Source organism: Emys orbicularis, chromosome 6 (assembly GCF_028017835.1).
Source record: "Emys orbicularis isolate rEmyOrb1 chromosome 6, rEmyOrb1.hap1, whole genome shotgun sequence".
NCBI lineage: Eukaryota > Metazoa > Chordata > Testudines > Emydidae > Emys > Emys orbicularis.
In genome coordinates, this window is record NC_088688.1 from 55,955,935 (window position 1) to 55,980,258 (window position 24,324).

Sequence of the window (24,324 nt, forward strand, 5' to 3'; positions counted from 1 at the left end):
ACCATTTTTTAATCTTAAGATTTCACTCTGCACTACCCAAAAATACGAAGTTTGTGACTTTAATGTCATGCTGCCAAACAGATTGTAGTTTACTTCTCACCATTTCACAATACCACTACTAGTGACTGCATTCAGTGGTTTAACTTAAAGGTTCATGTTTCAATATGTTGAAAAAAATCCTGATATTTCAATAAAGAAGCCATGAGGCCCTTGACAATTACTTGAAAGGCATTCCCCCTTGAATCTGTGAAGAAGCATAACACAAGCACATCGTCAGAGGAGAACTTATATAGAACATTGTATATCTTACCATTCTACTTTTGCCAATTTTGGGTAAGGCCGTAACCCATATTAATTGGTAACTGAAGGTGTTAAAGTAAGCACATAGTGAAATAATCTGAATAAAAATCCTTTCCTCTCAATTGTTTCTTTCACTGACTTGGGATGTTGTTTTACTAGCTCTCCAGTCATCACAGGATTTATCTTCTAAACCAGGGGTCGGCAACCTTTCAGAAGTGGTGTGCCGAGTTTTCATTTATTCACTCTAATTTAAGGTTTTGCATGCCAGTAATACATTTTAACATTTTTATAAGGTCTCTTTCTATAAGTCTATAATATATAACTAAACTATTGTTTTTAAAATGTTTAAGAAGCTTCATTTAAAATTAAATTAAAATGCAGAACCCCCCGGACCAATGGCCAGGACCCGGGCAGTGTGAGTGCCACTGAAAATCTGCTCGCGTGCCGCCTTCAGCACATGTGCCACAGGTTGCTTACCCCTGTTCTAAACCAACAAATTTGTAAGTCTCTCTTTGCAGGTAAAAGCTATATTGTACTCAGGATGCTGGCATTTTTAAGCACCGATACAGAAAAAAAAAAAAAAATGTACATTTTCCCAGAAAAGATGTTCCCTAAAGTCTACTGGGGCAGACAAGATCTGAATTTCTAATACAAAAAGAAGCTAAGAAAAATAAAAAACTTTCCAAGTCTCATTTACGGATAAAGAAACAATATTTTTTCCCTTTAAGTCCAATGTGGAAGCTAGCACAGCCATTATGTAGCACTTCACTCTAATCTTTGTGACCTTTTTGCAATATAATTGTGGTACATTTTACATACAAGCCAACCACTCAATAGTTGAAAGACAAGCTATGATGTTATTTACATTTTATTCCATAAATATACATAACCCCCCAATAAACTGCATGTGTGCCATAGAAGCAAACAAATACAATAAATAAAAATGCTCAAAATTCAGAAGTATCAATTTCTGAAAGGTAAGAACATTTGGCAAGTAAAATTCTATACAAATAGAGACCTTATAGGGAGAACTAACACTGTAATAATCCTTTTTTCAGAAAACTACATGTAGATTCAGAATTGGTCAACAAAAAACACTGCTTCAATACGAATTTATATCTGAGCTGTTCTCTCTCTCTCCCCACTACCCTTAATTACAACTCTGTACTCCAAGTGACAGCAGGATTTCCAGGAATTTGAACATCATGCCTACAGAGCCTTTTACCTTCAGATCACTGATATAAACCCAGACCAGGTCAATGGTGAACATCTTACAGCTGTTCCAAGGCATATGTTAAATGAGTCAATCAGGTATCCAGCAAACAGAACCCAAATCACAAAACTGCCACCACAATTGACAGGCAGCAGAGAGACCAAAGATTGAACAGGAATGGAAACTGAACTACGATTTTAGCCATAGAAATGGTCCTTTCAAAAATCAGATTTAAGGCACCATGGCAAGGTAGAGTGGGAAAGTTTACAGTCCCACTATGAGTATTGTACCTGTTCTCTAGATCGATCAAGTTTCAGATATTTGGACTATTTTTCATACAAATCATACACCACTTTTCACCTTACTAAATTTGTATTGCTCCCTATTCCCAACTTAGAAAGCCAATATTCTAAAATTAAATGTCATCGACCATGTGAACCATGTAGCCAAGAACAATAAAGTCTCTTTTGCTTGCACAGGATATAGCACACCTTTCATTAACAGTCCCTTTAATGGAATTTTGCTGGGGAAATGCGTATGTGTTTTTCATTGCTAGTGCTGTCACCTATGTTAAGTTGCAGGGTAGCCAGGGCATGGGAATTTTCACCACTTTGTCTTACATAGGGTTTAAAATGCTAGCAGCTGCCAGTGCATTATTTACAGAACTGCTCTTAACAATGAAGCTGAACTCATGTGGGCAAGAGTGGGAAGTTTTAGTAAAACATAGTCCTAGCACAGACAAGACGCTTCAAGGTTCCTGATGCAGCCTCCTATCCTTGAAGGACCTCTAAAGTTGGCGGGGGGGGGGGGGGGGAGAATGTAAAGGGAAGGTAGAACAAAGTGTATTCCAGAGATCATGACTTTCACATCATTACTACTGTAAAAGGTACATAGAACTTTGATAAGTTAAAAACAAAGTGAACAGAAGTAAAGAATGAATAATTCAGATAAAGCTGCAAAACACATGTATCACTTATCTCAGACACGTAATTGTGCTATGTTTACAAATGAAATAAAATAAAATGTTATAGATAAACACTTACCTAACACACAAGTTCTCAAAGTACTCCTCTCAAAAGGACATTTCTATATCCTTATTTTATAGTGTATGGTTGGATTAAGTAAGTATTAGATAAGAATTAAATCCAAGCATACCAAGTAAAGATCACCAAAGTTAATAGTTGTATGCCAAGGCTCCTTTTCAACCTCTCTATATTGACTTTGTCCAAGGTCATTTTCAGACACAAGAACAATCTAGGATTTTTTCCTTTTGATCTCAAACATACATGTTTGGCTTTGTACCTAAAGACCAGATCCTGCAAACACTTAACTTTAAACACAGGCAATTCCATTGAAGTCAGTGAACTACTTGCATGTTAAAATTAAGCTCATACATAATTGTTTGCAAGATCAGGACCTTGACTGAGAATTAACATGGATACCCACAGACTGCCAAACAAGAAGACCACTATATTCCTGAGAAACTGGCTAGTGGGATCCATAGCAAACTTACAATATCATCCCTAGAAATACAACTTCAACAAGAAACTCTTTGTAAATCCACAAGTCTCAGAAATAAGATTCTGAAGCAAATGCACAAAAGTCTTCTTTGAAGTTTAATTCAGAACATACATTTACTTTAACTATACTTGCAAACCCACACAAGAAAAAGCTGAAAAACTTTCGAGTAGCAGAAAACACAAGTATTGTGCTGCATTTTCAAGGCCACCAAGGCTCTTAGTAGAATGTAGTGCAATATCCTATATCTTTTCCAGCCCCAATGATGCAACAATATTTATGGAGGCCAGAAGTTACATGTGATTGGGGGGAGGAGGGGTAGAGAAATGCCATCTGACCAGGGATAGGACATTTCCAAATTAAAAATTACTTCCCTTCTGTTCAGTTCAAGGTGGGGAGGAAACAGTGGCAGTATATGGTCATGTGTAATACTGACTCAGAAGCATAACTTTTTATTTTGAATAGGATGTACTAGCATTTAATATTTATATTCCAGTAGCTAGAGGCCAACCAGGCTGGGACCCTAGTGTAGTAGGTGTTCTACAAACAGAAAATGGCAGACCCTTTTGCAAAGAACTTAAAAAGGAGAATATATTCTATGGATGAGACAAAAAGAAGAGCTGATCTACACTAGGAACTTACATTGGTATAGCTACTTCTCTCAGGGCTGTGAATTCTTCTGTTGACCTAGCTACTGCCTTTTAGGGAAGTAGATTCCTTGCACTGATAGGAGAACCCTTCCCACCAGCATAGGTCACGTCTACACTGTTGCGTTTTAAGTGTAGAAACACCCTAAGACAGGGGTCAGCAACCTCTGGCACACGGCTCGCCAGGGTAAGCACCCTGGCGGGCTGAGCCAGTTTGTTTACCTGCCGTGTCGGCAGATTTGGCCGATCGCGGCTCCCACTGGCCGCGGTTCGCCACTCCTGGCCAAATGGGGGCTGCGGGAAGCCGCGGCCAGCACATCCCTCGGCCCGCACTGCTTCCCACAGCCCCCATTGGCCTAGGACGGCGAACCGCGGCCAGTGGGAGCCGCGATCGGCCAAACCTGCTGACGCGGCAGGTAAACAAACTGGCCCGGCCCGCCCTAAGATGGGTGCAATTCTTAGTCAATCTGGAACAGTAATTACACCTAGCCATGTGCCCACTGTTATAAAGTTGCACTTTTCTGTACGTACAGTATAACATTAATATGTACACTTGTATGCTGGAGCTCGCATCTTGGAAAAGCTCAGAGGGTCTTTTCTTATATTAAAGTATAAATCAAATATTACTCAGTGTGTAATAGCAACCCAAAACTAATGTGTACATAGGTCACCGAGACACCAGGTAGGAAGGACAAGGAAGATAGGGATAGTGATTATGAGAGAATACTTTCATGTAGACATTAACCCCACAAAACATCTGCAAGACAAAGTCATATGATTTCTATCTGACAAGTAGGTTTAGTAAGAGTGTCTTTAAAGGCAATTTAAGTTCTGTATATATTAAATGTTAATAAATCTAATTTTGAGAAAGGTAACTGCATCTTAGGGTCCTTCAACATTCTCTTGTTGAACAGTTTTCCTGTTTTTTGTTGCTTTTTTGTCTCTACTGGCGTGTAAGACAAAGAACCTGGGAGCACGAATAGACTCAGTAAGGGATGTGCAAGCTCAAAGTTCTCTGATGTGCATGCATACCCACCAATAGGCTCACACAGATATTTGAAAATGCTTGCAGCCATTTCCTATCTGAAGGATGCCACCCCTCTAGAGACCCACAGAAAAGTGCTCTCTGCTTCCCAATGATATCACCACCACCACCTGCTCCTCCTCCACACACCACTGTGGAGGTGTTCTATAAAGAGATTTGAGGAAGAAAGGGATTCCGGTGTCCTCTTGCATCTCATGCAGACACCTTCGCGAATTATTTAATACAGCGTTTATCACCAAAGTAAAAAAGCACCACCTTGCTCCCACTCCAAAGTCCTGGGACTCTGGGCACCAGTGTGGATAAAAATAGGGTGATTTTTTTTATTTAAATTAAATACAGATTTTTAAAAATGTACCTATTTAAAATTACATTTGAAATTATGACAACCTATGTTGAAGCCTAAATTTACAATAATCTATTAAAATCATTTAAATTAAATTAAAAAAATATATTAAGCAGTACATGTCTGCTGCCAAAGTTTTAATAAGTAAAACTACTGATCTGGTGTAAGTCACTGGCTAAGCACCTGGAAACAGAATCTGACGAAGCTTTGGATAGCAGTAACCAGCTTTGGATAGCTGTAGCCTCTTCTGCATATTCTCTTCATTTCAGTTTATTCAACTAGTTCATTTCAATAATGAGTTCATTCAAAGTTAAGAAACCAACTGGGAGTTGAAAAAGCAGAAAAAAGTTTGTTTTCTTCTTTCAATCTATGATAAGAAGTAGGTGTGAGAAGATGAGATCTACTAGTTCTAAAGTCCTGAAGGACATGGTGACCAGAAACAATCAGTTCAATTCACTATAGCTAATGCTTCCTTCGTTTAATAAATCAGTTTTAAAGGAAAAGCAAGTTTTGATAAGAAAAAAGTTGATCAAAAAGTTTATGTATCCAGACATTTAAGGTAGTTTTATTTAACTAATAAAGCAATTTTAAATTGATATTTTAGTGCATTTTTAATTGGATTCAGTTTCCATCCGGATGAAGCTGGACACAAATCACAAGTTAAGAATTAATCATCCAGTAAATAAGAAATGCATCATTCATCATTTTCTAACACAATAAAAAATGCAAAATTTAAGAATCTAAATAAATGTAAGTTAAGCTATATAATTGCTTAAATAAATATGTATAAGTATAGTACATGCACCTGGTTAGCAAAAAGAAGCCACAGATTTAGTGTAAAAGCTAAACCAAGTTGCAAATCAACATGTTTTAATGGTTACCAGCAAATGAAAATTAAATATGTCAAAAATGGCATTACCTGTTTCCAAGTCACTGATAACTCGGAAGAAAATTATCTTGAATGCTTATGGATCAATGTCCTAACAGATAAAGCACAAGATGAGATATTAAATGGTGTCTGCTACAGACCACCAAATCACAGCGGCAAACAGAATGACCACCTCCTTACAAATCTATCTACAATGCATAGGAAAAAACTGCATATGCATGGGGGACTTCAACTGGAGTGACCTATGCTGGAAGTCTCATGCTGCCAATAGTAAAACATCCTTGGACTTTCTAAACATTATAGAGGACCATTTCCTAATTCAATAAGTGCTGTAAACAACACAGGAGAATTCTTTATTACAGCTAGTCCTAACAGATAAAGAAAAACTGATCACAGAACTAAGCGTTAATGGACGTTTAGATACAAGTGATCATGACTTGATCACATTTATAATGTGCAAGCACAATAAAGTCTCTAGACTGGTAATATATATACTTGGTGCTTTAATAGGGCCAATTTCACAAAGCTGAAAACAACTATGAGTAAAATCAGCTGGGATGAAAATTTGTATCAGAAAAATCTGAATGATAATTGGAAATCATTTAAGAACACTTCACTTAGGCCTGGTCTACACTAGGCGTTTATGTCGAATTTAGCGCCGTTACATCGAATTAACCCTGCACCCGTCCACACCACGAAGCTATTTAGTTCGACATAGAGGTCTCTTAAATTCGACTTCTGTACTCCTCCCCAACGAGGGGAGTAGCGCTAAATTCGACATGGCCATGTCGAATTAGGCTAGGTGTGGATGGAAATCGACGCTAATAGCTCCGGGAGCTATCCCACAGTGCACCACTCTGTTGACACTCTGGACAGCAGTCCGAGCTCGGATGCTCTGACCAGCCACACAGGAAAAGCCCCGGGAAAATTTGAATTCCTTTTCCTGTCTGGGCAGTTTGAATCTCATTTCCTGTTTGGACATCGTGGCGAGCTCAGCAGCACTGGCAACGATGCAGAGCTCTCCAGCAGAGATGGCCGTGCAATCTCAGAATAGAAAGAGGGCCCCAGCATGGACTGATCGGGAAGTCTTGGATCTCATCGCTGTGTGGGGAGATGAGTCCGTGCTTTCCGAGCTGCGCTCCCAAAGACGGAATGCAAAGATCTACGAGAAGATCTCTAAAGCCATGGCAGAGAGAGGATACAGCCGGGATGCAACGCAGTGCCACGTGAAAAATCAAGGAGCTGAGACAAGGCTACCAGAAGACCAAAGTGGCAAGCGGACGCTCCGGATCCCAGCCACAGACATCCCGTTTCTACGAGGCACTGCATTCCATCCTAGGTGCGGCCGCCACCACTACCCCACCACTGACCGTGGACTCTGAGGATGGGATATTGTCAACGGCCGGTTCCTCGGACATGTTAGCGGACGGGGAAGATGAGGAAGGAGATGAGGAGGACGAGGCAGTCGACAGCGCTTACAACGCTGATTTCCCCGACAGCCAGGATCTCTTCATCACCCTTACAGAGATCCCCTACCAACCGTCCCCAGCCGTTAACCCGGACACAGAATCAGGGGAAGGATCATCCAGTAAGTGTTTTAAACATCTAAATATTTATTTTTAACAGAACAGGAATATTAACAATAACAACAATGGGTTTCTCATGATTAGTGTGCCCTAGGCGCTTAACGTTTCAGTCCTGGGCAGTGCAACTATTGAAAAAAAATCTAACAATGTCCGGTTTTGCATGATTGTTCTGCCCAAGCCGCTCTACTGTTTAGTCCCTGCCAGTGCAGCTACAGTAAAATGCGGTCTATATGTCCGGGGATAGAGCTGAAATCCTCAATGGACATCTCCACGAAGCTCTCCTGGAGGTAATTGGAAAGCCTTTGCATCAGGTTCCTGGGGAGAGCAGCCTTATTGGGTCCTCCGTAATAGCAGACATTTCCGCGCCAGGAGACAAGCAAGTACTCCGGGATCATTGCCCTGCAGAGCATGGCGGCATACGGCCCTGGTCTTCGCATGCTTTCCCGAAGCATTCTTTGTTTTTCCGTGTCTGAGATCCTCATCAGGGTGATGTCGCTCATGGTGACCTGCTTTGAATTAGGTAGGGGAATGTTAGTATTGGGACTGTTTGCCCGTTCCTTTACAGAACTGTAACCGGCAGTTTACAGCCACGCGGTGGAGGTGGGAGAGGGGCAGCATACAGTGATCTTTCCCTGGGACAGCCGTGAGGGGGTGGGACGGGGCAGAGCTCATGCTTGCCGGATTGCTGGCAGCAGGGACTGGCATTGCTTTCAATGTGAAAGGAGGCCAGTGCAACTATTAAAGTTTTAAGCAGCCACAAGTCTACGGCTTACCATGTCGGCCTGCTACACAAATTCCGGTGTCCTGCCCCGCTTCTCTGATCTGCACTGCAAGACCCCAGGCACTGAATGCGAAGGCCGAAAATTCGACCTTGTCCTGAGTGTGCATGTGATAGGTGCTGTGCATGGTCTTCTTTACAGAGAAAGACTATGTTCTTTGTTCACAACTAAATTTATCTTTCTGAGGAATTCACTCCCTTTTTCCCATTCCCACAGCCACATCTGCGACTGTCTCCCAACCCAGCCTGGCATCACACTCCCAGAGGCTAGCGCAGATTAGGCGTAGGAAGAAGAGGACACGGGAGGACATGTTCTCGGAACTTATGGGCTGCTCCCGAGCCCAGGCAGCACAGCAGACCCAGTGGAGGGAGAACTTGTCCCAAATGCACCGTTCACACATGGAACGGGAGGAGAGGTGGCGGCAGGAAGATCAGCAGGCGACTCAAACGCTGCTTGGACTACTGAGGGAGCAAACGGACACGCTCCGGCGCCTTGTGGATGTTCTGCAGGACCGGAGGCAGGAGGACAGAGCCCCGCTGCAGTCTATCAGTAACCGCCCTCCCCCGCCACCAAGTCCCATACCACCCTCACCCAAAGTCCAAAGAAGGAGGGGCGGCAGAGTCCGTGAAAACTCTCACTCCACCCCTGCAGACTGCTCTACTACTAGAAGGCTCTCATTCCCCAAAATTTGACAAGTCCTTTCCTTCCCGCCTCACCCAAGCCCCCGTCCCAGTTTCACCCCCGTTTCATGTGTAGTTGATAATAAAAAATATGTTTCTGTTAATTACTGTTTCCATCATGTTCTTTAGAGGAGAGTCTGTCTGAAGGGGGGGAAGGGGGTTGGTAATTGGACAGGACAGTCACCTTTAGCAGGGTACAGAGGCGGGGGCAGGTTCAGCAGCAGGGCACACACACATTGCAGTCACTAGTTACCCTGGTCAGTCTGGGAGGTGGTTTTAGTGTTCTGTGGGGGGTGCTCTGTGACTTGTGGTGGGGGAGGGCAGTTACAGATCTTATGCGGCGGTCCTTATCCTGGATCACAGAGCCACGCAGCAGGGGATCTGTAACCGTCCTCCCCCTGCCACAAAGTCACATAGCCCCCCACACACACAGAGTCCCAAACAGGAGGGGTGGCAGGCTCCGTTGAAACCACCAGTCCACCACCGCGGAGCCTGTCATTCCTGGAGTTTGGAAGCGTCATTTGCATCACTACACTACACCCGCTCCCCACCACAGTCTGCGTCCCAGGTTCAACACTTTCCCACGAAAACAGTAATAAAGAAAACGGTGTTCATTAACAAAATTCAAGTGATTTTATTTTTAAACGTGTGTTGGAAGGGGGGGAACGGGGTATGTAACTGGAGAGGATACTGAACATTTAGTGGGTAAAGAAACGGGGGCAGGTTCAGCTTCTCTGTACACAAACTGAAAAGTCACTGGTTACCCTGCTCACTCAGGAACCTAGCTTTCAAAGCCTCCCGGATGCACAGCGCGTCCCGCTGGGCTCTTCTAATCGCCCGGCTGTCTGGCTGGGCGTAATCAGAAGCCAGGCTACTTGCCTCAACCTCCCACCCCGCCATAAAGGTCTCCCCCTTGGTCTCACAGAGATTGTGGAGCACACAGCAAGCTGCAATAACAATGGGGATATTGGTTTCGCTGAGATCACAGCGAGTCAGTAAGCTTCTCCATCTCCCCTTGAGACGGCCAAAAGCACACTCCACCACCATTCTGCACTTGCTCAGCCGGTAGTTGAAGAGTTCTTTTTCAGTGTCCAGGGCGCCAGTATAGGGCTTCATGAGCCAGGGCATTAGCGGGTAGGCTGGGTCCCCGAGGATGACTGTAGGCATCTCCACATCCCCAAGAGTTATTTTGTGGTCCGGGAAGTAAATACCTTCCTGCAGCCGTCTAAACAGACCTGAGTTCCTGAAAACACGAGCGTCATGAACCTTGCCCGGCCATCCGACGTTGATGTTTGTAAAACGTCCCCTATGGTCCACCAGTGCTTGCAGCACCATTGAAAAGTAGCCCTTTCGGTTGATGTACTGGCTGGCCTGGTGGTCCGGTCCCAGGATAGGGATGTGAATTCCATCTATAGCCCCACCGCAGTTTGGGAATCCCATCGCGGCGAAGCCATCTATGATGGCCTGCGCGTTTCCCAGGGTCACTACCTTTGAGAGCAGTACCTCAACGATTGCGTTGGGGCCACTTGCATCACAACAACCCCCACGGTAGATTTGCCCACGCCAAAGTGGTTCGCGACTGACCGGTAGCTGTCTGGCGTTGCAAGCTTCCAGAGGGCTATGGCCACTCGCTTCTGGACAGTCAGGGCTGCTCGCATCCGGGTGTCATTGTGCTTCAGGGCAGGGGACAGCAACTCACGAAGTTCAAGGAAAGTCCCCTTCTGCATGCGAAAGTTTCGCAGCCACTGTGATTCATCCCAGACCTGCAGCACTATGCGGTCCCACCAGTCCGTGCTTGTTTCCCGGGCCCAGAATCGCCGTTCCACAACATCCACATGACCCATTGCCACCGTGATGTCCTCGGCGCTGGGTCCCGTGCTTTCTGACAGGTCTGTGCTACTCTCAGACTTCAGGCCCTCACCGCGGTGCCGTAGCCTCCTCGCCTGATTTATCTGCATCTGCCTCTGGGAAAGGTGGATGATAAGCTGCGAGGCGTTGACAACGGCCACAACTGCAGTGATGGTCGCAGCGGGATCCATGCTCGCAGTGCTGTGGCGTCCGCACTGTCACTGACCAGAAAAGTGCACGAACTGATTTCCCGCCGGCGCTTTCAGGGAGGGAGGGCGGGAGTGACGGTTGGATGACGACAGTTACCCAAAACCACCCTCGACACATTTTTTTCCCCAGAAGGCATTGGGGGCTCGACCCAGAATTCCAATGGGCAGCGGGGACTGCGGGAACTGTGGGATAGCTGCCCACAGTGCACCGCTTCCAATGTTGACGCTTGCCCCGTTAGTGTGGACTCACAAAGTCGAATTACTGTCCTTAGTGTGGACACACACGTTCGACTTTGCAATATCGATTCCACATATTCGATTTAAGTAAAATCGAACTACTCTCGTAGTGTAGACATACCCTTAGTGCCCAAAGAGTCAATCCCACATTTCAGAAAGAAGGCTTTGCTGGTTAAAAATAAATAAATAAAGCTGAACTAGTTTAGAGGGGAAGTGAAGTCAGCTATAAAAAATAAAAATAATATATAACAAATGGAAGAAAGGGGAAATAGACAGTAATGTTTATAAATCAGAAGTTAGGAACTACAGAAAATTGAGAAGGGAAGCCCATAGACACAAGGAGAAGTCTACAGCCAACACAGTTAAAGACAATAAAGGGTTTTCAAAATATATTAAGAACAAAAATAATTTTTTTTTCACATCTTAGCTCATAGATGGAAACGGTAGAATTATCAATGACCTCTTCATTATTAATAAATATTTCAGTTCTGTATTTGAGGAAACACAAATGATATAATCTCATTCTATGGTGATAACACACTTTCTATTCCCTTAGTAACTTTGGAGGACGTTAAACAGCAGTTACTGAAGTTAGACATTCTTAAATCAGCAAGTCCAGATAATTTGTATCCAAGAGTTTAAAAAAAGGGGTTGAGGAGCTTGCTGGACCATTAATGTTGATTTTCAGTAAGTCCTGGAACACAGGCGAAGCTCCACATGATGGGAAGAAAGAATGTTGTGCCAAGTTTTAAAAAAAGTAAACAGGATGACCTGGGTAATTATAGGCCTGTCAGCCTGACATCAATCCCGGGCAAGATAATGGAGCATCTGATACATGACTTGATTAATAAGGAATTAAAGAGGGGTAATATAGTGCCAATCAACATGGGTATATGGAAAATAGATTCTCTCCAACTAACTTGAGACCCTTTTCAGATGAGATTATAAATTTGGTTGATAAAGGTAACAGTATTGATGTAATATACCTAGCTTTCTGTAAGGTGTTTGACTTGGTACCACACAACATTTGATTAAAAACAAAATATAAAATTAACATGGCAAACATTAAACAGAATAAAAACTGGCTAACTGATTGTTTACAGTGATATTTTGAGACCTAACAATCATCATCAAGCAGGTGTGTTTCCAATGGGGTCCCACAAGGATTGGTTCTTGGCCCTATGCTATTTAACATTTTTATCAATGACCTGGAAGAAAACATATCATCTTCACTGATAAAGTCTACAGATGACACCAAAATTGGGGGAGTGGTAAATAATGAAGAGTGGACTGATCACTGATTCAGAGCCATCTGTATTGCTTGGTCAACTGGGCACAAGCAAACAATACGCATTTTAGTAGGACTAAATGGAAACATACATGTATGAACAAAAGATGGGGGACTTTATCCTGGAAAGCAGTGACTGAAAAAGATTTGGTGGTCATGGTGGATAATCAGATGAACATGAGCTCCCAGTGTGATGCTGTGGCCAAATGAGCCAACACCATCCTGGGATACATGAATAGGGGAAGCCACAGTGGGAGCAGAGAGGCTATTTTACCTCTATATGTGGCACTGGTGCAACCACTGCTTGAGTACTGTGTCCAGTTCTGGTGGCCACAATTAAAGCAAGATGTTGATAATTGCAGATTTAAGAAGAGCCATGAGAATGATTAAAGGGTTAGAAAACATGCCTTACAGTGATAGACTAAAAGAGCTCAATCTATTTAGCTTAACAAAGGGAAGATTAAGGGGTGACGATTACAGCCTATAAGTATCTACATGGAGAACAAATATTTAATAATGGATTCTTCTTTCTATCAGAGAAAGCTATACTACCATCCACAGGCTGGGAACTGAAACTAGACAAATTCAGACTGGAAATAGGGCGTATACTTTTGACAGTGAGGGTAATTAGCCACTGGAACATTTTATCAAGGGTTATGGTGGACTCTCCATCACTAAATTTTTAAAACAAGGTTGGATGTTTTTAAAAGATATGCTCTAGGAATTATTTTGGGGAAGTTCTTTGGCCTGTATTATACAGGAAGTCAGATTCTGGCCTTGGAATGTATGAAAAACTTTTCTTTGGGAACCAGGGTGGATTTGATTTAAATCAAACTGATTTAAATCACTAGTCAGGAAGACTCTAATCAGTTTTCTACATAAAAATGCATTCTTGTTGGTTGTTATAACCTTAATACATATTCTTCACAACTCAGAGATAGATGTAGGTTTCATTTTTAGAAGGTACACACTATACATTTTTAAACAGTGATTTATTTTGAAAACTTTTCAGATTAGTTTTACAGCTATATCAGAAAATGAACAATTGTTTGGTTATTTCATTTACCAAAGGTAACTGAAGCAGATATTTATGAAGTCATTGGGAGGTGAACCATCTCCAATTCAACAGGTTAATAATTAATATTTGGAGGATTTTCTTACTAAGCTGTATTAGGAGGAGAACATCACCAGACAGACATTTAAATTGTTTTATTTAACTAAAACAACAACGTTCTATATTGTGGATTTTTTTCTTCAACAGCAAACATAATATTTTAACAAAACAAGCATATATCCCTCGCTTCTTACATTTATCTCCAGACTTCTTCTCCTTGTCCAGGTCTGTTCCGCCCCCAACAATCTTCTATTCATTGAACTTTTTAAAACTTTGCATTTTTAGAGAGAGGTAAGGGATTGACTCTGTGTACACAAATTTGCAGAGAGACAATAGAGTTGAGGTCTGTTATTTCTCACCTCTATATATTATTTATTTATTTAAAAACATTTTTGCTGTTAACAAGCATATTACCTCTGGAGAACAAATCCACAGTCTGAGAACTGCAAAACTAAGCATCTCTGATGGTATCTTCAAGACTGAGCACTGAGTCCCACTGGGTAAATAGAAAGATTAACCTAAATAATCTATACAGAAGCCTGTGGAACCCCATAAAATTGAGTCCCTAATCCATGAACTGTTGGAACTCAGCTACAAAACTTTTCTTAAATATTACATGCATATATTGCCTCATACTATAGAATCAGAATTTATAATCCCTGTTCCATGCTGAGATATCTTTGAGCTATAATCTTAATTAAAACGATCTTTAGATCTGATTTTTTTGATAAAATGCTTTTTGAAGGAAAAACCTATTTAAATTTTTAAAAAAACTGATTTTCTTTTTTTAAATCATTGATTTTTATCCACCCTGTTAGGAACCACATGCCCATTCCACCAAGCCACCATTTTTGCCAGACACACACTCCATTGATTGCCATGAGCTCCTCTGAGTATCTGGGGGATGGAGAACAGTTTAATATTCAACCCCAAGGCCTGGTTTACACGAGAAAATTAAGTCGACTTAACTACATCACTCGAGGATATGAAAAATCCATACCCTTGAGCAACGTAGTTAAGCCGACCTAACCCCAAGGGTAGACAGCACAGGGTCGATGGAAGAATTCTTCCTTTCACCTAGCTACCGCCTCCCAGTGGATTACCTATGCCAATGTAAGAACTCTTTCTGTTAGCGAAGATAGTGTCTACAGTGAAGCATACAGCAGTGCAGCTGTGGCGCTGTAGCATTTTATGTGTAGACATGCCCCAAGTTTATCACACAAATGGCAAGCGATCCTCCACCACCCACCAAGAGAAATTATTGTTCCGGACTTTTATATCAGACCTTGAATGCTTTTATATTCTCCTAGACTCGCAGGTGATTCATAACTTACTACGTTTTTCCACAATTCTATTTATAAATAGGCTGTCTGTATTATAAGAAATAGAGTTTTGCTCCAGATGTAACTTAAGGCCATGTGAGCATACAAACAACCTGACTATTTTGTAAAATGAACACTCTCTTGCAAAAGCGGATGCTGGCAATTAAGTGGACTCTGTGGTTATCCTCTGGCCAGAGCTGAAGTACTTTCTATTATATAAGTGGCATCATCACTGAAGCGACTAACCCAGTGAGCACTGGAAGGACCCTCATAAACACTAATACATAGTACAATGCATTGTGGAATCACCTGCCACAGGGAGAACTAGTCCAGAAAGCCTAACCCAGCTACAATGGAAAGAAACCAGATTAAGTTTTGACATTTAGTAATTAAATCTAAAGTGCCCACTCACTCATGCTAAATGAAAGCAAAAAGCCATCCTTAGTGAGTATGTGGATGGGGATGGTTGAAGCTATCGATTTCCAAAGTATTTAAAGCTTTCATTTTATTAAAAAAGGTAAATTTCTAGTCTTTGTGATTACAAAGATCTCTTTCAAAACATAAATGGGGCACTATCTTCCCACTTCTGTGGGCAAATCTCTAGTACCTCTGTTATACAGCTCTCAACGCTCAGACTTTGTCTACACTAGGACTTTTGCGCAGTCTGTTAAGCACTAGCAGAGGCATTATTAGCTAGTCTGGCTCTACACCAATGCTTTCCACTGTTGCAGCTGCACTGATACTAGACTAGACAAACTATGCAAAGAGTTCTTGGGTGGACACACCCTAGAAAAGTAAAGCTAGCAAAAAACTGTTCCGCTGATGCTATTCAGAGCCCTAAGAGCAAAAGTGAAACTGTCAAGCATCAAGTAAATTTAACTCTCTTCCTAGACACTGAAACTGAGAAGTACAACCCAAAAAAACAGAGGAAAGGGGTATCTTTGAGAAACCCCTCGGGCAGGTGGCTTTGAGGTGCCAGGAAAATGAAAGAAAGTTGCTCCTCCTCCATTCCAGCAGCTGGGAGAGGAAGTGGCTCTCAATCCCCCAAATTACTCAGACATTGACCAGCTTGGATGATGATATGAAACACTAAGTTTTCAAGCAGAGTTCAAGGACAGCATCCTCTGCCCTTTGCAGCTGCTAGGTGTGAAAAACGGGACATACCGGGCTTTTCACCACAACACTGGACTTCACAGCCAGACCTCCTTCCCCTGCATCTTTCATAGTCGGTGGTTTGAGCATTGGCCTGCTAAACCCAGGGTTGAGAGTTCAATCCTTGAGGGGGCTACCTAAGGATCTGGGGCAAAATCAGTACTTGGTCCTGCTAGTGAAGGCAGGGGGCTGGACTCGATGACCTTTCAGAGTCCCTTCCAGTTCTATGAGATAGGTATATCTCTGTATATTATAGTGGCCTCTGGCTAATAGCTTTAGTTTACTGTTTAACAGACATCTGGTAAAAGTTTTTCAGACTCTGGATTGGGTAACAACCACATGGCCAGGGTTATAAAACCAAACACATTCTTATTGCCTGTATGGACAAAAAATACAACTATATTGGATTCCCTACCAAGTTTCCTTAACATGACTATGGCTATGTCTTTGTGCATTTTTACATTGATAACTAACTCATTTGTGATGAATTTGAACGAAAGATGACAAAGATTATGGCACAATGTGTGTTGACTGCACCAGATATTTTAATAGCTAGCAGCACCAGAGTAAAATTCATGCTCAAGTTCTACTATCTAGGATCTGTTGTACTGGATAACAGATCTAGAGGACGCATTTAATTCTTGCATCAAAAAGGCAGCCACCACTTTCGACCAACTTATCAAGCGTATATGGGATAAAAGAAAATCAGCATTGAGCATCAAGATATGGGTGTACCAGACATTCATTTTGAGCACACTGTGGAGAGACTTGGACCACCTACATCAGAGGTAAGAAAAGGCTAGACACCTTCCACACCCGCTGTCTTTGCTGTATTCTAAATATCATGTGGGAAACCAAAGTTCTAACACTGAAATACTTGAGAAAGCAAAATTACCAAGTCTCAAACACAGACAACTCCTTGGCTTAATCATCTGCGCCCGAAGGACACATTCCAAAGGTCTTCGGTATAGAGAACCTGCAGATGCTCCAATGCCATTGGGCCAACCTAGGTTCAGAGTCAAGGATGGTTGCAAGAGAAACTTGAATACCTTCAGTGTCAACACTACAAGCTGGGAAGATTACTCCTGGAGAAATTCTGCGCTACTGTAGTGCAGCAGAAAAATGCACCCCTCTGCAGATTTTCTTTGCTTCCTTGCAGAAAAGGGTTTCTATGGGGAAGCAAAGAGAAGCTGCACCAGTACTCACTCACCCCTCCTCGGCAGCTCAGACACCTCTGTCTGGGCAGCCAGGGGAAGGTAAACTCACTGGGGTAAGGAGTCTGGGAATGCCCCGGCCACCCAGGGACATTAGTCCCAGCTGGGGCGGGGCGGCGAGGGGGGGGGAGAGACGCAGAGAGAAGGGGAGGACAGAGACAGAGATCACCCTTCCCTGCACAGAGCAGCCCGGAATCACACCATTTTCAATTATTTTGGTAATGTATTTCAAAATAAATACTTGTCAGCAAATAATTGAAAATGGTGTGATTATATTGTTATAGTGTTTGTATTATTTTGACAATTAAAATATGCAGAATTTTACAGAATTTTAGAATATTGTGCACAGAATTTTTAATTGTTTGGTGCAGAATTACCTCAGGAATAGAAGATGCAGATAAGCAACAGGCTACAATAGAGGGCTGTACTGCACCAGAAAGTCATATACACTGAAGATAGATAGCTGACAGAGAGGAAAATGGAGAGATGAGAAATGTAGCAGGCTTCAAGCACTAGCAGCATACCAGCTTCTTCTTCTGGCCCTAGGTTATGCCTGCATTATCTGTGGCAAACTACTATCACTTCAGAATTGGACTTTTTAAGTGCTTGCGATGCTTACACCATTGTTTTTTAAGATGGACGGTTGCCATTCCATCACACAGCTAACTCAATGTAAAATCTTAGGGGAGACAAGACTGTAGTTCTTACCTCAGTGTAACTAGTCAAAGTCAACCCTACACACTCCCATCTGGGGTTGATCCTGCCTACCTCTATCAAGGTAAAAGTACAGAGCCTTGTCTCTACCAGGATTTTATAGTGAGATAGCTAACATTCATTATCTCATTGTAAACACACACTTTCAGCAAGGAAGGCATAGCCCATAGCCTTACATTAAGGGCCTGTCTTCACCAGACTTTTGACTGACAATTAACTCAGGGAACTTAACGTTTGCGAAGGCTTGCGTGGACACATTTTCCACATGTGAACTAAGTGATCAAGTCACTCAAGGCACAAAAGTCTGGTGTAAACATATCCTAAGGGTCTCTATACAACTGAAAACACTATTGGGGGAGGGGGGGAGATAAGTTTACCTTGAAATTAAACTGATAAGAACAGATTTAAAATTTTATTAGAAAATGTTTACAAATAGATGATACAGTGTTGAAACTTCAGTTATTAGTCATCGGGGGTAACATACAGAGTATAGGGGGATGTTAGTATTTTGACGTTGGATAGCACATAACACATACAGTCTGCAATATCCCCAAAGGGGGGGTACAAGGTGAATGAATCAAGGTAGAGTCAGCAAGCAGTGAGGGTACATCACTCATACAGGGGTTATAGGCAATCATACGTATAAATAAGTGGGCCAGGTAATGAGGATAGGATGACCCTCATATGGTGGAGTTCAGTTCGGTTCGGTGGGGATAAGGTCCAACAGAGGAAGTCCTTAGGTCTCTTCCTCATTGTGGGTGCGAGGAGACACTAGTAGACAATGTTTTCACCCCTCAGCTCACAGAGAGCCATACGCTACAACAATGATAGTCAACCAGTGACTAACTCATGATCCATTTGGCTCTCTTAGCTGCAGCTCTCTTTTTGGGCTATGAAATTTTTTCAAACTATATCAGATTTTTAAACTGCTAAAACTATAATGTTGAATATGCATAAAACCGATTATAAATTGTTACTCCTCTCTTGGCAATATCAAGATCTCTGCTACCAATCTTGATTCAAAGATCTGAATTCTCCATGGAAGTATTCCAGAATTATTTCAGAAGTCTCATGTTCAGTAAGTTAACAAACCCACAGGTTTTTATAGGGTATTTCTTGTGACCCATAGAATAATGAAAATAGTAATAAAGTAAAGATGTTCTTCTGCACATAATTTACCAGAATACCCTACAGCAGGGGTTCTCAATATTTTTCTTTCTGAGCCCCTCCCCCCCCCCAACATGCTATAAAAACTCCACAGCCCTCCTGTGCGGTAACAACTGCTTTTCTGCATATAAAAGCCAGGGCCTGCATTAGGGGGTAGCAAGCAGGGCAACTGCATGAGGCCCCGCAAAGCTAAGCTGTTCAGGCTTTGGCTTCAGCCCTGGGTGGCGGGGCTCAGGGCAGCATGGCTTCAGCTTTCTGCCCTAGGCCCCCGATGGGTCTAATGCCAGCCCTCTTGGCAGACCCCCTGAAATCTGCTTGCAGCCCCATGGGAGGCCTAGGACACCTGGTTGAGAACTACTGCTTTAGACCTCACAACTATTTAATAGAAATCCTTGTGCCTGGGCTCTGTAAGCGGAATCGTTTGAGTCATGCTTACACACCATTGTTTTTTTCTTGAATCTTTACAAATAATTAAAAAAAATCAGTTTCTGTATAAAAGATGTTTTAGATTCCACTCTCTAAACAAATATCAAAATACTTACTGCATTCATTTTCAGTCCTGGTCTTTACATGAAAAGTTGCACTTGTGTAACTCAATTGATTTTAAATACCACTAGTTACACAGGTGCAAACACCTAGCATATTCCTTGTTTACAGTTAACAAAAGCTTAGCTCAGTTTAAGTTTACTTCTGGGAGTGCACTACCAGAACTAGATCAATTTTGAATCAATTCCGTTTGTTTTCAAGCCCCCATGCCTATCCATTCTTTTACTTGGCCACGCCTACTATTACTTTTAAGTCTAAGAAGCAAAACCTAATGTATTACATTGAAGTTGAATAAACGTGGGTACTCCATTAGTTACTTACAGTGGGTGGATGAAGAAAAGCCAGCGAGAACATACGCCAGTTCCCAGCAATTCATTAGCATGTTGGGGTAGATCCTGGCCACCAAGAGTTAACCTGATGCTCCCCCCACGCCGAAGAGTTGCAGGCACAGATGGCGAGACCACGTCCGGGATAACACCCTCAAACCCCAGGAGGAAATGTGCAGCGGTAGTGAAGAAAATCACTTCTCCCTTGGCTCGGAAGCGGAAAACAGAGCTACCTACCGACCATTTCTGCCCCACGCTCGGGAACTAGGCTGAGGGGGACCCCGCCAAACCCAGAGGGAAAGACAGACCGAGGAGCCTCTCACCCCCACCCTTCCCACTGCCAGGCTGCGGGACCCGCAGCGGACACAAATCTCCTTCCCCGCGTACGCCACGAGCCCACACGCACAAGACACTGCGGCCCCCACAGGAGTCACTAGCCGAACCCCGGGCCGGGCACCGCGGCGCCCGCCAGCCCATTGCGCTACTCGAACGCAGCCCCCACGTTCCCTGCACGCCCAGCGGGGCCCGGCCTCCCCAGTGCCCTCCCCGTCGCTCACCATGTTCCTGCCGCCTCCCGCTGCCACTCCAGCCGCCCGGCCTCTCCCCGCTCCCAGCACATAAATCCGCGCGTGCCCCGCACAGGCAGCCGCCGAAGGTTATGGGGGGGGGTCTCGGCGCGTAGCAAGCCAGGCACCCCGGCGGACACCGGCCCCGCACCGGCTTCTGCCCGGCTCACACCTCACAAAGGTCACGGCAGGACCCCACAGCCCAAGGACCTTTAGAGTGGCTAAGCCAATTGCCTTCACAAACAGGAGTCCGCACTCCACCCCGCACCAGATCCACTGACTCTCTCGCCTCGCCGGGGCGGCTGCCAACACGCAGGCAGACAGACAGTCGCCTGCCCGAGGCAACAACAGTAGCTCTGCCGGCTTCTCTCCGTCAGGCGCGACAGGGGCACCCTACACCGCAGAAAGCTCAGGGCGGCGGCGGGACCCCATCACGTGACACGGAAGGTCACCACCAGAGACCCCACGCCGCGAGGGACAGAATGATCTAGGGCGCCCACCTGAGTTCCCAACACCTTCTACCCCGTTACCCTCCCACCCCTGCCCGGCGGGCCCCGTGTGAGGGACGTGCTGCAGTGGAGGGACTGGGGCAGTGAGCGCAGGTGGTTAAGGGGCCGGCCGGATCGGGAGAAGAGGTGTAGGGGGCTAGAGCTGGGCCGCCTGCTCGGATCGTTCTCCGGGGGGAGGGTCGTGAGCGAGGCAGGGGCTGCTGAGCTTGACGCACTGAGGTCACTGGCACAAACAAACCGCGACTCGGAGAACAGGGGAGGGGATGGGGACAGGAAGGTGCCTCTTGTGCGCTTGCGCCGCCGTGACTCCCGCCGGCCTTTCCCTTGCGCAGGCGCGCTAAGAGCGGCAGACATCTTGTGAAAGCCGCTAAACCCGGAAGCGGCGTGGGTGTTGTTGGGTGAGAGAAGCGCTTGCGTGGCCTCTGTGGGGCGGGTCTCGGGTGCGCTGCGCGGCGGGGACCTGAAACTTGGTGGACCCAGGGGCTCCTCTCGCCGGGGCGGCGGCTCTCGTGGCTGCAGCCCTCTGCTTGTGGCAGCCTGTGAGCCCTGCTCGGGGCGGGGGGAGGAGGAGGCAGCTGCATATTGTTTCCAGGGCGCCGGGACAACCGCCCTGCACGTGCATCAGCCCCTGAGGCGCCACCCTGTACACACGCCACGCTCCCGTCCCAACCAACAGGTCTGCTCCCCACGCCAGCCCCAGAGGGACGCACAGGCCTAACCACTCCACATTTCCCTTGCACCTCTGTAGCGATCTGCTCCGCCATGCGAATGTGCTAACCTGAGGTGATACAGCGCCATGCCCATCACCACAGCACCTAGTAATTCTGGCCCTCAGCACGATCGCCCTCACAACTGCTAGGGTCACATTCATTGTCTCCCCGGCATGTACACACCTCTATTTGTGACCCCCAAGAATCCATGCCCCTCGTCTTGAAGTCCATCTACTCCCCACAAGCGCACACTCCTGTGGGGATGTGTGATCTCCTTTTCAGCCACCCTGTATTAGGACAATCCCCTCGGTCATTGCAGGTGATGCTTCAGAACCAGGAGTTTTTACACCTGTTTACTTGAAGAGAGATTTTTGGGAGCAGAATATTTTGTGATGGCTGGAAATTGGAGTTAGTATATAATACCTTTCCCCAACAGAACTATGAGAGCTTTAGCTTCTCACTAGGGTGACCAGATGTCCCGATTTTATAGGGACAGTCCTGATATTTGGGGCTTTGTCTTATATAGGTGCCAATTACCCCCCACCCCCTGTCCCGATTTTTCACCCTTGCTATCTGGTCACCCTACTTCTCACACAGCCTGGAAGCAGGCCTATCTCACACACAAGAGAACATGTTCCATCTGCCATCCAGTCTGGAAGCAATTGTATAGTGCACATGAGAGAATGAACTCACCAAACACCTTCCAGTCTGGAAACAACCCTACTACACAGACACAAGAGTGCATTAGGTGCCTACTACATGGTCTAGACCCCCCTCCCAGACACACAAGAAGCAAATGTGCCTACCACCACCTGGCCTGGAAATGTCACCCTGACACACATACAAGGCAGCTCACTCCTCCTTGGCCTGGAAGTAGCCCCTTCCCAGTGTCCCCAATAAACGGTGTTCATGGCCTCCATCCTCTGGTCTGGAAATAGCTGCACCAAGATGGCATTCAAGTTCACCACCACCACCACCCAGAAAGCTTCCCACACATACCTGAGAAAGAGAACATGTGCCTATTGTATTGTATCCTAGAGTTTCCTCATCCCACCCCTACACACACAAGAGCATACATACACTCTGCTCTCTGCCCTGGAGGCAGCCTATATGCACCAACCTCACTTCCATCTTAAAGCAGCCCTAGAAGACAGCATGGGTTTACTTTGTTCTTGTTCACTCAGCTTAGCCCACCAAATCAATGTGTGCTTCCTTTGCTTCCATGCTGTCCCAACAGAACATGCCTTCACACCAACACCTGGCTCCAAGAAACCCTTCCCAGGAGAGCACACCCATGCTGACAAACTGTAATTGAAATAATAAAGGGGAAATAATTACCTGTAATCCTGCTTCTTTGATACCATGACGCAGGATTCCCACTCTTGAAGCTGAGAATCAAGAATGTGAATTCTGCATGAATGGTGTCTTTAAAGAAAACATTTTCTGTTTATGTACATCTGTCTGTATAAAGACTAACGTAAATTGCCTGCAGAGAATCCCAAAAGTGGGGAACAACAGCAAGATATTTCAAAAACTCAAATTCTCACATATACTAGAAAACTTAGAGACATTCTACCAATCATCATGGAGACTCAAACAGACATTCTGAATTTTTTTTTAAACACACACCAACCAAAAAAACCCAAACTCAACATTATGAAAAAAGATTTCATTGGAACGTCATTCAGATGTAACATTTTAAAATAATTTAATTCAAAGCATTAATCAAAAAAGGGAGGAGGAAAAAGACCTCAAGTTATCAAAATACAAAAGGTATGTACCAACTGAAAAGATATGAATCTCATTCATAATATAAAAACCATTAAATTGAAAAGCAACAAATTTGAAACTGCTAAAGTATTTTTTAACAAAATGCATAATTAATTTATGGAACTCTGCCACAAGATCTTGCTGGTAAGAGCTTATGATGGTTTAGGCATTGATAATTAGACCATCCATACACTGACGCCCATCTACACTGAGTGGACTGTCCTGTAAACGTTACATTAGACAGAATGAAAAATATCTTAGAGGTTGGTTTATACTCTAAAACATGAGGATTTATATTCCTTCTAAAATATTTGTCTTTCAATTAATGGTGATTAAAGGATGTAGAATAACAGGCAACACACAGACACACAACTCGACTATTCAATGTAAGCACCATGTGGAAGTCGTCTTTAAGAGGGACTTAAATATGGATTGAGTAGGGACTTTGCAAGTGAGCTCAGGAAGATTGTAGCATGGAGTATTAAATGACACTGGTAAAAGCACCTGTGTTCTGTCTATGCTAGTGTTTTCTGTAGAACCTGTAGAGTTGTCTCACTGGGAAATTTTCAGAATCATGCTAGGGTAGACAAGGTCTAAGTGCCTAGGATTAGGAAATAACATCCTTTAAGGTC

At 44.1% G+C, this 24,324-nt stretch overlaps 1 protein-coding gene across 1 annotated transcript in view; it reads right to left on the reverse strand.

Moving 5' to 3' along the window:
- TMEM161B (transmembrane protein 161B) overlaps positions 1-20,208 on the reverse strand; it is a 77,592-nt gene extending 57,384 nt beyond the window's left edge. Inside the window, exon 1 of the mRNA XM_065406358.1 lies at positions 20,133-20,208. Within this exon, the coding sequence (XP_065262430.1) occupies positions 20,133-20,165 (33 nt within the window). The 5' untranslated portion in view covers positions 20,166-20,208. The remainder of the gene's footprint in view (positions 1-20,132) is intronic.
- Between the last annotated feature and the right edge of the window lie 4,116 nt (positions 20,209-24,324).